Below are 14214 nucleotides of genomic sequence, written 5' to 3'. Positions count from 1 at the left end.
ATGGATGAGACTTATAGTAACTCCCATCACAAAAGTCTTCATATCTGTCTTCTTTTGATACACATGGTTTAGCAAGCAGCTCGCAAATATAAGAATTGCGACATATAAATTTGATTGTTTCCAAAATTGGAATGTACACAAAAGTGTCTTTTACTGGTACCTGGTCATAAGTGCCTGATTTTTTATTTAACCTTGTATCATAGCGTATTCCTAAAGTCTTTTCCACTGGATCCACAATTCCCCATTTTTCACGGAAATATGACTTTCTTTTAGCTTCAGTGTCGAACTTCTCAACTGGATTGTCAAAAGTCTCAAGACATTTTTCCACTGGAGATCTAACAGGATTTTCTGTTGGCACAGCGTTCAGTACTTTATGTTTAAACTCACAGTGCAGTCCATCAGCAAAATCTTCCAAATCACAAACAAGTGATGACACAAAACTATTTGCCAAACCACTACCATTGAGTTTACCAATAATTTTAGTGCAAATTGCTTCAGAATTTTTTTTAATTCTTTGACCTGACCCATTGTTTTCAGAACACCCAACCTCTAGGCTCTGAGTAACACTTGTTCCTGCAACTGCTATGTCTGTATCTTGTAATCTGTCAAAATCAGCTTGAAATGACTCTGAGGGTTCTGCATCACCACTTTGACAACAATCTTCATCATGAACACTATTTAAATGTTTTTTTAAACCAGAATATGTAGTGAACTGACGGCTGCAACCATCTTGTGAACAAGCCAACTTAAATTTGGTGCTTGGATAAAAACTGTGACCTAGTCGCAAATGACTTATCAAAGCCTGACTGGTGCTATGCAGAGTTTGACAGATAAAACATTTAAACATGGTTCTCATTCAACATTTTGGCACGCAACTCACGAACACGTGGTGACTCATCTGTTGAGGTGGCATCAATGTTGAATATGGTGGTCTGCACAAAACTGTAGAGATGAACCAGTGACTCGTCGTAAGATAAGTTGAACACGTAGTGGGATTTGAAAAGTTCATCAAAAGCACTGAGTGAGCTGGTGGCTTGGCAGGGGATGAGCTGTTTGTCCACTGCGATGTAGAAGGTGTCAATGCTGTTCTGGGTTCGACCAACAGCGAGGATGTATGGTTGTTTACCATCTCTTGCTTGCAAGTGTTCATCAATGCTGCAGCATGACTAAAAACAAATGAGATATTGACATATAGGCCTAGCTTATACTTGCTGAGTATGAACCATTCATTCAGTTTGACATTATGTGCCTTGCTAACTTATTACAAAATACTAAGACACATACTTCATGGAGAGGAAAACTAAAAAGTGCAAAAACTGAAAAAGTGTTTTGTAGGATTTTAAAAAGTGAGACAACATATTTACCTTGTGAAAGTGCACCATTTTGTGTGCTGCATCAGTTGGACTTATTTTGGTTCTCCTCTTTCGTCCAGCTGTGGGTGGCAAAAGTTGAAGGAGTAGCAGCAGAGAGGCCATGTCACTGTCCCAGTCTGTGTATGGTTGAATTTATAAAACAATTTCAAAATGACAGGTAAAAATAAATATTATTAAAATCAAACAAGCATGGTGCGACGCCTACCATTTGCATCACTCTCTGTTGGTTTCTCAGCAGCTTTTATCAAACGACACAGGTCAGTTGACTGAGTCAGCTGTTTGGCTTCTTTAATAACCTTTGGCTTGAATGACATGTCCCACTTCTCAAGCAACTTGGTGGCTGTTTCAGCACCAAACAGCAGCAGGAAGTCTTGATTGACCTGTTCATCATACACACAGGACATAAAGACAGTGCTCAACATTGTTTACATTGCAATGTGATTTTGACCAATATGGGATATAGCCTGACTGGGATGACCAATGATCACATCTTTTACTGTTGCCATCCACATCAGCAAAACAAAAAAAAAGGATTAACAGTTGAAAATATCAAGTGATTTGACTTACTAGTCCTTTGACATCCAAAAAGCGTGGAAATGTTTTGAAGACATCTGCAGTTCTTTGTGGATCATGCACCAGATCCTGGCGATGTTGGAACGTCATTTTCATCTTCTGAAATACACTTGCTTCATCAGGAGAGTGAACAAGAAATGAGATGGCCTCCTTGCAGGCATCTCCATCAAGTTGCTGAGGCAATGTGGTTGCTAATCTTCTGCGCTTAGGCCCTTGTTCTTGATGCACTGGGACTTCCTTCACTGGCCGTTTGGTTGTAGACCTGGACATGGTTTTGAGGCGCCACGCTATATATCCAGTGCCTTTCACTCCGTCGTAGAAATGCTCCTGTCACATTTAAACATAGATGAAAAATAAACATCAAATGCGATCTTACAGACTTTGCAGATTCAGCAAAAAGAAACCCAAGGACTATTATCATGTAACAGGTGCAATACATGTTAAACAACATCCACAATTTCAATACAGTTTTATGACAATAGTTATTACGAAAGAGGAATTAAGATTTTTCTTTTAAATCATTTAGCTGATGTAATTATTCCATGATGAAAACTAAATAATGTGCTGTTTTACAATCACTGCATGACTTACATAGCCGTTTGGAGAAAATGGATCCTTCAATGAGGGAAAGAGTGTAATTATTCCAAGGGCATATTTCTCCTTTTGCTTACGGGAGGGAATTCTGCTATAGAGGAAATACAATTGACAATGTTAAATCAGAAGTATGTGTCTTTACTGCAGTATACATTACAAGAATATTCCATATGGCCCATCTTTACTTTTTTATTAGGTACTATTACTCTTACCCATGTCTCTCAGTCATATCACTTGCCAATATGTTAACAAGCTGCCGCCGGGTGCGGTGGCTCAGTGAATTTTCGGCATTGTATTCTTCAAGAATTTCCTCTCCACCAGGTTTCCTAGTCAAGGCATTTTTAACCATCTGCTCATATAAAAGGGAAAATAATAACAATAAAAACTTGTTTGTCAGTAAAGGTGAAAGTTTAGAGGAATGTCAACAAACCTGTGAAAGACATATCTAGCAAGAAGCACTAACTTCTACTAACATTTTTTCATACAGGGCAAGTTGGGAACCACCATGTTTTGAATTTCAATTTGTATAACAATCTACAGTATAAATGGTGTCAACTCAAAAATACAAAAGACATTTTCTGTTCTCAATTACCTCTTTTGCAGCCTCTGACACAGAAACATTTGGTGCAGAACTGTCTTTGCTGGATCTACTGCGGCCTGCAGGAATGCCCTTTTCCCTGAGGTCACTGTCACTTGATGAAAGTGATATAGTGTCCGTGAGGGAAGATAATGTATCCGAGGAGGATGGTGTGGAATGAGCTAAAGGACAAAAATCTTTGGGAGAGATGATTTGGTTAACTTTCTTTAGGCTACTCCACAATGCCATTAATAACACAATTTCAATGTTCATGTTCAGACAACATTCTATACAAATATGACCCAGCCCTGTCCACTGTCATGTATATTGCATGAAGACAGGTCAATGTCATCTGCATCAAGAGCAAAAGAACTTGGCTCTACATTGAGTGGGCTATACTCTGAAAATTTAAGTTATGATAACATTTACCTTCATCTGAAATCTTTTCACGTATTGTCAGGCATAGGTCTGGTTGGGCCTCCAGTAACTCCAGAAAAATGTCTTCTTCGACAGCTGTGTCAGTTTCATCGAAAATATCAAGGTCAGCAGCATCCGGAAGTCCAAACTTGGTTTTGGCTTTACAAAAAGATAAGCATAATGTCACCTAAAACGCCTGAAAAACTTTTTTAAAAACTAATTTTGACTTTTTTATTTAGCTAATATTTATTAACAGCTGTTTTACCTGTCTTTAAAATGGTTAAATTAGACAAGTCTGCAGCAACAATATAGGCCTAGGCCTACTGCTCTGTACTGTTTTTAATGTCACACATTAAAATAAAATGTGTTAACATTTAATTCGTTTTTTAAATAGATGAGATGCAAACATGATGAACTGATACATGTGCAACAAATTTTGTTCTGCCAGGTTATCTTACCTTCACTGATGAATTCTAGATAAGTGAATCCTGCGTGCAATTTAATGTACTTCTTTACATTGAGGTATTTCACTTTCAGCAACATGTCTTACAACAGCACCTGGTGGAGAGAAGGGGGCACAGAATATTTTTTACCATATATTTAAACCATAGCTTAAGTGGCAACAAATCCGGACAACTTTAAGAAAATATTAGGCTATACATTGTGTGATGATCTGTGAAGGGGTGACAGACCACTTCAACCTCAGGAACATAATTTGGCTTCCCCCTGCGCACTAAAATAGCTGAACTTGGGTACACAGAAATAGCATCCAATGAATTATCCACCCATCCACATGTTTATAAGACGACAACGGCGATCTTCTCGTCTGCACGCAGGCTAGATACTTAGTTCTGCTATGTTGCGAGTAAATCGCTGTAGCCTACTTGGGGAAAAGCATCTCTGTTTAAACCATGTCAGGATGATAATCCACATAAAATTTCCTGTTGAACGCACACCTGCCTTCATCACGCTTTCACTTATGACAACAAATATCCCTTATACTGTAAATTAATGAGTGCAAGTCTTACATTTATATCGGGAGTTTCTGACACATGCACAGCCGTCTGGCTAGTTGCTACTTTGTGGTGGTTGTTTTGTGACACGACATGCTAGGATTATCAGTGGAGGCGACGTCAACGACCCTCAGTCGTTATACCGCTTTGTCTTAAACACTGGATGGTAGCCTATTTCACTAAAACTGTAGAAAAGGGGAAAATGTTCCCTTAGATTAGGCCTACTACAACATGTATGATATATCCTAACCGTTAGCAAGCAATCCATGCACAAACGCAGCGCGCCTTGCTTGGTCACTAACATCTAACAGAATTCCATAACACCCTGCCACTTCAAAGATTTGTAGGCTAGGCTACTGCTAAACTCGCTGGTAGCACGTGTAATTAGCCTATCTTGACGCTTTCCAAAACTTGACTTGAACGTCTCCATGTGATTGTTTAGTTCACTTTTAAATAGGATATTTCTGAGGCGAATGTTCGCTTCCCTTAAAAGCAGTGGGCTAAACGCATTTGTCTTAGCTGCCAGCTAGGCTACCACAAATTCAAATTTTAACATTACATTTAACATATCCAGAGGATAGCTAACTCCTCCCTCGTTTCATTTAATAAGCATTGAACACTGGAAAGCATTTCTCTTATGACATTAGAACTAACTAGAATTGAGAATTATATTAAGCACGCATTTATTTTCGCTGCAATATTAACTTGTTATAGAGGATAGTTTAGCTACCTAAGCTAACGAATCCCATCTCTTACCGCAGATGAATACACTCCACATTAGGAAAATATTGCATGCTTCTGATAAATAATGTTATAGGCTAGTTAGTTACAATATTTAATAATGATAAAATAACATAGGTCTTGTTGTATAGTTCTTACCTGAACAACCTCCTCGATCTTGACAGCAAACTTCTGGCGGACTCCTCATGCCCATGAGCGCGAAAAACCCGGATGTGGAAATCAACTCCAAATGAGTGTTATAGTATTGACTCTTTGAAATAACTCCGGCTACAGAGCTTTTTCAGCACCGTTAGTGTTACTGTAACTCTCAAACCAACACTTTTCAACTCGAAATTTTTAACACCAGTAATTTTAACTCACATCAACACTTCGGATTTTGCTGTGCATGGTTAAAAATGTCATCCAAGCAGAATTTTACTGTCTGACATTTAAATGTATTTCATGTGTTTCATAGCTCGTGCTCATACTCACTTCTTGCTTCATGAGTTGTCAGCTCACTAACATTTTTAAATAGTGTAAAAGTGAAGTTAAAGGTTTTACTGCTGTTCAGTCTCATTTCTGAGATAAGACCAGCGCACAATATCACCATTTACTCTATAAAGAAATGATGAATTTGTCCAGTGGCACCCACGGGACTTCACTAACTGTATGAGTCTAGTTAGGGCTCCAAGCACTGTGGATCTCTGTTAGGTGTTTGTGGTGCCCTGCTGCTAATGGACTCTGAGTCCAGGCAAAGCACACACAAATTAGAAATCTGTTTTTCTTCTGAAAACACAACTTCCCTGTTGGGAGCACTGTTCCTGTTGCTTATCAGCTAGCACAGGGCCTGCTTTAGCACCATCTGCACCGGCAGGGGGTCAGTGTGTGAGAACGTGCATCTGTGTGCATGCCCACACTGCAACCTTCTGCAGCAACATATCACCCCTGGCCCTGTCTGTCCTTGCATTTAGTCCCAGAATAACAAACGCAGTTCGTAAATACTTGTTTTACTGCTGCTCTTAATGGAGTGCATCTTGTTTCCTTACATCAACTGTGTGTTATTATTCACTCCTGTCTTTATTTCATCCTTTCTTTTCTGATATACATCAGCATCGAGTGTCTTAGTAAAGAGCTAACTACCATGTTCATCCTGAGTAGCATCGATGCTAAATGGCTTTGAGTGTCCAACTGTCTGAAATGTCTCCATTTCTCACCCCTGGCGTCGTTGCTCACCGCTCAATTTTAAATACATGTAGACGTTGAGGGCTAGCAGGAGGGGCTATGCGCTTACCTGCTGCTCTCTGGCAGGTAGCTCCATGCCCTCCTGGGTTTTAAATGCACCTTAGAACACACATACATCAACACTACATATGAGCGGGTGGAGGGAGGTCTGGAGTCTTCACACCCCCATTCTTTGCTGCCTGTTGGAGCAGGGGGGCTAGGAGGAGGAGTTGGCCGTCCGATTGGGGTCTGGAATGTGAGGCCTCCCTGCTGCTGCGGAGTCGGGGCGGTCTGCTTCTCCCCACCGCAGGGAAAAGGGTAACACCACCTGGGTCTGGGTGCAGTTTCCCCCTCCAGGGGCAGGGGTACCTAGACCTGTACAGCGGTGTACAGTGTCTCTTTATGTCTGTCTCCACGTTGGTTGAGTGTGGAGTAATTGCATATGAGAGCATGAGGGTGGGAATAGATGTTTGTATCTGTGTGTGCCTGTATGTCTGTGTCTATATGTCAGGTTGGGTATCAGACGCCACCTCTCTGAGGACATCTCAGGCCCTCCAAGGTTTGGAGGTCTATCTCCCCCCACCACTTCCCCTGCCGGTGGCAGACGCCCTCAGACATCGGTGCGTTGGTGGTTCTTTGTGTCCGGGGATGGGCGTCCAGGTACGCACCGGCTCACTCCTTGGTGGCTGCTTATCGGGGCCTGGAGCCTGGGGCTCGCTCGGGCCACTTCGGGGATGGGGTGCCCTCGGCCTCTCGGCCTGGGGCTCGGTCACTCTGGCACAGCTGGCTGCCGGCGGAGCTCACGGGCACGTCACTGCAACCCCCCTGGCTTCTGCTCCGCGGCTGCTGAGTGACCCCTCATCTGGGGCTCTCCTCAGCTCTTTCTGGGATAGTGGCGCGGCTGCCCCTCTGTTGGTCTTTCTTGGTCTCTTGTGTTCTGAGGGCCTCTGGATGTCTGGAGCCTGGATCTCCTCCATACCTGCTTCATGCCCTGGAGGACGGGGCTGTGGCCCCCCCACACCCTCTAGCAGATCGTTACATGAAGGAACCTTTTAAATACAAGTGCGTTCATGCTCACGGGTGTACACACGGGTGCTCACACACACAAACTACACCCGTTTTGGCTCCTACGTCAAAGCACACTGTGCGCTGTTACGTGCTGCACAATAATGTTTAATATTTAGTATTTACTGTTATATTCACATAGATCATCACGATGATGTTGTTTATTATGTTGCTCTCTTTTTTTTTTGCTTGTTTTCTCTTTTTTCTTTCTCAACAGGTGATCCAGGTGATCGATATATGTATTTTTTGTCTGTTTTGTTGGTTTTTGTTTTTTGCCCTTTATCCCCGTCCCTCTTCCCCGCTGTTTTTCTTTCCCTTTCTTTTCCTCAGTCAAGTCTGTCCCGTATTTAACAACTGAAAATAAAATAAAATAAACAATAAAAGCAAAGGTGAATCAAATGGACCATTACGGCAAGGCTGGGATGGTCCATTTGGTAAAGTAAATCCGTTGGGCATCTTTCTTCGCCTTCAGACAATAATTCTGATGGCAAAAGAACCAAACGGGACAGGCAACAAAAAAAACAAATGAAATGTCTCCATTCCCTTGAACGTCTCCTATTTTACTACTGCAGAATGTTTCATGTGTGCCATGTGTCTTATAATGCCTATTTTTCACCTATGTTTTATCCTCATTTAGCAAAAGTCTCATGGCCTTAGATGTTAACACAGTGTAGGAGTCCTTTAATAGAATATAATTAACATATTAGTTCACCCCAGGCTGTGATGATGTCACACAATAAGACATTCTAATTCTGACACATCTCATGTGTTCTTAATTTTTAGTAATTATTTAGATGTGATGTGTTGGTTGGTCATTTCTAAGAAGAGCATTGTGACCCTTTCTTTTAGCCGTTGGACACCAAACAGTGACGTCCTTTGGTGATACAGCAGGCGTCAGCATATCTCAGCCTTTCTAGAGAATCAATAGAACTGGTCATAGTTAACAATAGCTAACTAGCACTAATGTAAATAATACTGAGGCCTGGGGCCTTCAGATGTTTATTCCCTATTTAGCACAAAATGGATGCGTGGTTGGAGATGAGGCAGCATGCAATAGGTTTGGTCAGAGTAACATTAAAGAGTCGTGTGTGTGTGTGTGTGTGTGTGTGTGTGTGTGTGTGTGTGTGTGCCCCAAACTTCATTCAAAAACCAAGACACAAACTGCCCCCTACAGTGTGAGAGGAGGCCATGAAATAATACTAGACCAGAAGGGAGGGGTGAGCCGCTGTGACACAAAATGGCCGACTCGAGAGAGGATCTGGTATGAAATAGCATTTGTCAGGCAGACAGTGGCTGTGTGGGGGGTGGAATTGTGTCCCTCCTGAGGTGCATCCACTCCACTATCAAAAGGTGTGTGTGTTCATGACTTACTGCTGCCAGGACCCCAGTTCATTTTACAACTTTTGAGCCACATTTATGTTTCATAGAAGACAGAAAACTGTTGAATCTGACAAAATATTGTAGATGTAATAATGAATGAGTGGAAATCATGAAGGTGAAGAAAACTGCTGAAACAAAAGTCTTATTGTTGTTCGTTTGATGCCCCAGAAATATCCAGTTTGCTGAGTGTAACATCTGGAAACACTCTTACTGTGTGTGTGTCAAATATACACAAAACACACCTGGCTGACAGCGGTGGAGGGGCGGAGCATAGGCAGAGGAGCAGCGCACACAGTGTTATAGATTAAGGCATGGATGTGGAATTTTCTCATGAATTCTTTATTTTGGTTTTGTTACATTTTTAACATTGTAAGAGGATTTGTTGTTGTCAAAAAAACTACCAGCTGATATTTCAAGAAGCTTGAAACCAGATGGAAAAGTGACGCGTGGCCAATTGACATCTGACTCCACATCTTTAAAGTTAGAGGTAGAGCTTTGTCTCTCATAAAAGTTCCCTCAAAGTTGACAAGCATGAGCTCGTCCTTGAATTTATAAGTGCTTAAAACACTGATTGGTCAAACAAATATTGCTTCAAACAGTCGTCTTACTGTTCCATTGCCAGTATTTCAGATTTTTCTGACCAACAACAAGTTAACCTAACAAGGTTGGCTGAAAGCAGAACACTCAGACTTACAGGGTGCACATAATCTGTGTACATTTTTAAACCTCTGCACACCTTAAACTCCACCAGTCAGTGGATACTCGCTCGTAGGTTTTGCCTACTGCGTCTGTGAGTGCACCTACCTTTCTCATGGAATATGAAATAGCTTCTGAAACTCTGTTGCAACAATGCCATGGAATACAATAAGACAGAGAGACAGTGCTTAGCCCTGGGGGTTCTGGCAGAGCTGGGTCTCCCTGTGGAGACTGGGCACCGCCCACAGAGTTTCCCATGACCATTCATTTTTAAGAGCTTTGAAACATATCAGCTCATAAAGGCCAGGGGACAATATACATGACAAAACAGAAATGGGACACTGCTTTCCAACCACACAACCTCACACTTTATGTTATCCATGCACATGTCTTGTAATATCTTGGCGATGGAAAGCTTTTTTTTGTAAATGACATGAAACAAAGGACAAAATGTTTTTAATCTGCTTCTCATTTTCTTGTGTGCACCCCTCTGTCACTGTGACTGGTTTTAGATACTTTTGCCTTTTCTTCTTCTTCTTCTTTTAACTCAAGCGCTCTCTGTTCTCCAGGTGCTTCTCTTTGGTTTTGGACTCTGCGCTCTCTAACAATGACAGACGATTGCTCCGTGTAACATCTCAAGATTGTACCAGTAAGATTTCTGAGCTTCTATTCTTCTTTGTCAGTTACTGTTTTTACCAATAACGTCACATTTTGTATTCTCACCATGTACAATTTTTGGTTTCTATTTAACTGCATTAGGAGTGCACAGGTTACAGTCAGCATTCCGTATCACAGGTCCAAAATCACATTAGTTCATTTTTGTACAAATAAGAATAAAATCAGACTTTAGTGGAGTCGACACTCAAACCCACAGCATAAAAACAAAGTGTGGCGCTACACTAATATGGTAAATATGTCAGCATATCTCAGCACAGGCCATACAGGGAGAGCACCAAAAATAAATCTCTTGAAATTATTAACTACTAATATGATTATTAATATTCATGACAGAGAGGTTCATGTATCAGCCAAATCAAAACTTGATGGTGGTAAATCTAAAATAATATCTCCTGTTTTAAAATAATTGATCATTCCTCCCAGAGTGCTCGGCACAGACAGCACATGTTTTATTTAAAACAAGTCTGCGCAACTGTTTTACTGGCAGACGAAGAAAAAACTAACAATCCTATATCTAAATGATTAACAGTATTTTTGTGCATTTTTTTCTCCTTTTTTTTCTTGAAAGGCCAGATTCTCAATAAAAGGCCAGGAAAAGAGACGAAAGGGACAGAAGGCAAAAGAACGAATAAAAGTTTTTGACAGTCATCCTCACAGACAACCAAAGATTAAATGCATCCACCCTGTCCTATTTTTCACAATTCACTAAGGGTACAATGCCACATTGTGCACAGTCTGTTTGTGTGAGAGTGTGCATGCGTACACAAATGCCTGTGTTTGTGCTGTAACTTGGAAAAGCTTGTTTTCATGCAGGCCTGTTGGTGAATAAGTCTATGTAGTTGGGTAAGGTATATCTCTGTGTGTGTGTGTGTGTGTGTGTGTGTGTGTGTGTGTGTGTGTGTGTGTGTGAACCCCCTCTGGTGCTTATTTGCCATTTCTGTGACAGAGCATACAGCTGCATCTCAAGACAAACTAGGCCAACAGCAGCTCTGTGGAGATGGAGCTGCTGACATTTGGCACCTGTTATCCAAACCTCTCAAGACTTTGTTATATCACAAACTCTCAGGTGTGAAACACTGTCTTCCTGTGGTTTCTATCCTGATCTGAGTTTTTATTCCCAGTTCTTGCTTTATTCTCAGCACCTCCAATTTCACTTTTACATTGATTATTGTAAGAATGAAAGCCAAAGGTTATATAACGATTGCACCAAAGCAGGAATTGTTCACGCTGACACTAACTTGAATACAGATAGGAATTCTTTAAGAGGTTTTACATCAAGAGAATGCATTAAGGCAGACTATAGGCAACATTTAGCTGTGAAACATTCCTTAAAGCAATGTAGATATGAGTATCTAGTATGCGCAGGCGTATTTGCGTTACTGTACTGTATGCTGTTGGAGAACTACCCAAACTAAAAAGCTAAACCTTTGAAATTTCTTCCTTTAATAAACTAATAAACTCTGGACCTTAATCCTATGCTGGCTAACCTGACCAGTCTAAACTGTACTGAAAGCCAACTAGATGAACACACTTTGAACATGATTACCAAGAAAACTTGGTTCTTTTGTGCCTTCCTTCATGAACTGTCACTACGGTCTTGGAGTAATTCCCGGTAGGCTGGCCACCTCTTGGAAAGTTCACCACTGTTCCCAGTTTTCTCCATGTGTGGGTCTCACTATGGTTTGCTGGACTCCCAAAGCCTCGGAAATGAGACTGACATATTTCCAGACTGAAAATGTGTGCTGTGGTTGCTTTATGAGATCTTTTAACCTACTTCACTTAGTCAGACAGGTGATTTCTTGGTTCATCAGGTGTGTCATCTTGGCAGCCATGCCTGGGATTAGCTTGTGAAGAAAAAACTGCAGTTAATAGTTAATTTATGATTTACCTGAAGATTTCCTTTATAATAAGAAGAACTTTATTTACAAAGCGCTTTCAAACAAAGTGCTGAACAGCTACTTGACGATAAAAAAAAAGATAAATAAATAAAAGCAATACAAAAACAATACAATTTGAAAACTGACAGAAACAGTAGTCGGAGGAGCTTGGAAAGAAAAGCGCCTGGACTTCTTTAAGTTGCTTGAAGATGTTTCACCTCTCATCCGAGAAGCTTCTTCAGTTCTAGGGTCAAATAGTGGAGAGTCCCAGATTTAAGCCCTGTGGGAGTGTCCCACCAAGAGGGATAATGGACCCCCTAATGATCCTCGGTGACTCTCCACCATTTGACCCTAGAACTTAAGAAGCTTCTCGGATGAGAGGTGAAACATCTTCAAGCAACTTAAAGTCCAGACGCTTTTCTTTCCAAGCTCCTTAGATGTCCTTGATCATTATGGATGACCTGGATGACTGAGAACCTTCACAGCCATACTGACAGAACCAGTAAAATAAGATAAGATAAGATAAGATAAGATAAGATAAGATAAGATAAGATAAGATAACCTTTATTAGTCCCACAAAAGTTATGAAGCAAAAGTTAGAATACAATAAGAATAAATACAGTACACAACTGTACACAGTAGAATAAAATAGAATAAAATATACAATAAGATAAAAATAGAATACAAATGCTATATACAACTGAGTAAAAAATACAACGATGCCAGGAAGATTATTGCACATTAGTGTTATTGCACATGTGTGTGTTTGATCAGTTAAAGTCTTTGTTGTGGAGTCTGACAGCAGTGGGGAGGAAAGACCTGCGAAATCTCTCCGTCCCACACCGTGGGTGCTGCAGTCTCCCACTGAAGGAGCTGCTCAGTGCTGTCACAGTCTCATGCATGGGGTGGGAGATGTTGTCCAACAGGGATGACAGCTTAGCCGCCATTCTCCTGTCACTCACCACCTCCACTGGGTCCAGAGGGCATCCTAGAACAGAGCTGGCCCTTCGGATCAGCCTGTTCAGTCTCTTCCTGTCCCCAGCAGAGATGCTGCCGCCCCAGCAGACCACACCATAAAAGATGGCTGAGGCCACCACAGAGTCATAGAAGGTCTTCAGGAGTGGGCCCTCCACTCCAAACGACCTGAGTCTCTGCAGCAGGTACAGCCTGCTCTGCCCTTTCCTGTAGAGGGCGTCTGAATTATGAGTCCAGTCCAGTTTGTTGTTCAGATGAACACCAAGGTACCTGTAGCTGTCCACAGCCTCAATGTCCATACCTTGGATGTTCAGTGGTTGCAGTGGAGGATGTTTGTGCCTGCGGAAGTCTACCACCAGCTCCTTGGTTTTACTGGCATTGATCTGGAGGTAGTTCAACTGGCACCAGTCCACAAAGTCTTGAGTCAGTCCTCTGTACTCCTTGTTGTCCCCATCAGTGATGAGGCCGACTATTGTAGAGTCATCAGAGAACTTCTGCAGGAAGCACTGGGTGGAGTTGTGGGAGAAGTCTGCAGTGTAGATGGTGAAGAGGAACGGAGCCAGAACCGTTCCCTGTGGGGCCCCCGTACTGCAGACGACCCTGTCCGACACACAGCCCTGAGTCCTCACATACTGTGGTCGCTCGGTGAGGTAGTCCAAAATCCAGGTAGTAAAAAACTGGTGAACAGGTGGGTCTTTACCTCAGCTTTGAAAACCTCCACAGAGCATGCCTGCCTCATATCTTGAGGGAGGTTGTTCAGCAAAGATGGGGCACAAAAAGAAAAAGCATGCTCCCCAGTCTTTCTTCTGGCTTTAAGAACTTTTAGAAGGCCAGTGTCCTGAGACCGGAGAGCATGGGAACATAGAGGTCAGAGAGATATGAAGGTGCCAAACCATTTAAAGCCTTGTAGGTGAGCAACAGGACCTTAAAATCTGCTGGAACCTGACAAGCCAACCAGTAAAGAGATTTCAGTACCGGGGTAATGTGCTCATGTTTCCCAGTTTTGGTTAAAATGCGAGCAGCTGCATTTTGTACCATCTGTAAACCTCTAAAAC

General features: G+C 41.8%; 2 protein-coding genes across 4 annotated transcripts in view; one reads left to right on the top strand and one right to left on the bottom strand.

Annotated features, from left to right (window-relative positions):
* The window catches only part of tenm3 (teneurin transmembrane protein 3), an 869227-nt gene that overhangs the window by 472296 nt on the left and 382717 nt on the right, over positions 1–14214 (top strand). The window contains exon 4 of the mRNA XM_025908309.1: positions 10199–10278. The gene's annotated coding sequence lies outside the window, so the exon portion shown is untranslated. The remainder of the gene's footprint in view (positions 1–10198; positions 10279–14214) is intronic.
* On the bottom strand, positions 12–5665 carry LOC109202635 (uncharacterized). 3 transcript variants are annotated; one of them, XM_019360463.2, is made up of 10 exons: positions 5427–5665; positions 3993–4092; positions 3547–3693; positions 3133–3314; positions 2753–2889; positions 2538–2631; positions 1941–2273; positions 1579–1753; positions 1365–1489; positions 12–1166 (listed from the first exon to the last, which is right to left on the bottom strand). In XM_019360463.2, exons 2-10 carry the CDS (start codon positions 4075–4077, stop codon positions 840–842), a joined length of 1605 nt encoding a protein of 534 aa, XP_019216008.1. In that variant the 5' UTR covers positions 4078–4092; positions 5427–5665; the 3' UTR covers positions 12–839. The 3 variants fall into 3 exon arrangements, with proteins under 3 accessions (XP_019216008.1, XP_019216010.1, XP_025764104.1); XM_019360465.2 differs by having other exon boundaries at positions 2538–2628; XM_025908319.1 differs by lacking the exon at positions 5427–5665 and having other exon boundaries at positions 3993–5420.

The sequence above is a fragment of the Oreochromis niloticus genome, linkage group LG6, assembly GCF_001858045.2.
Source record: "Oreochromis niloticus isolate F11D_XX linkage group LG6, O_niloticus_UMD_NMBU, whole genome shotgun sequence".
Taxonomy (NCBI): domain Eukaryota; kingdom Metazoa; phylum Chordata; class Actinopteri; order Cichliformes; family Cichlidae; genus Oreochromis; species Oreochromis niloticus.
The sequence above is the reverse complement of the archived record's forward strand: the minus strand, read 5'-3'. Positions and strand labels throughout refer to the sequence as shown.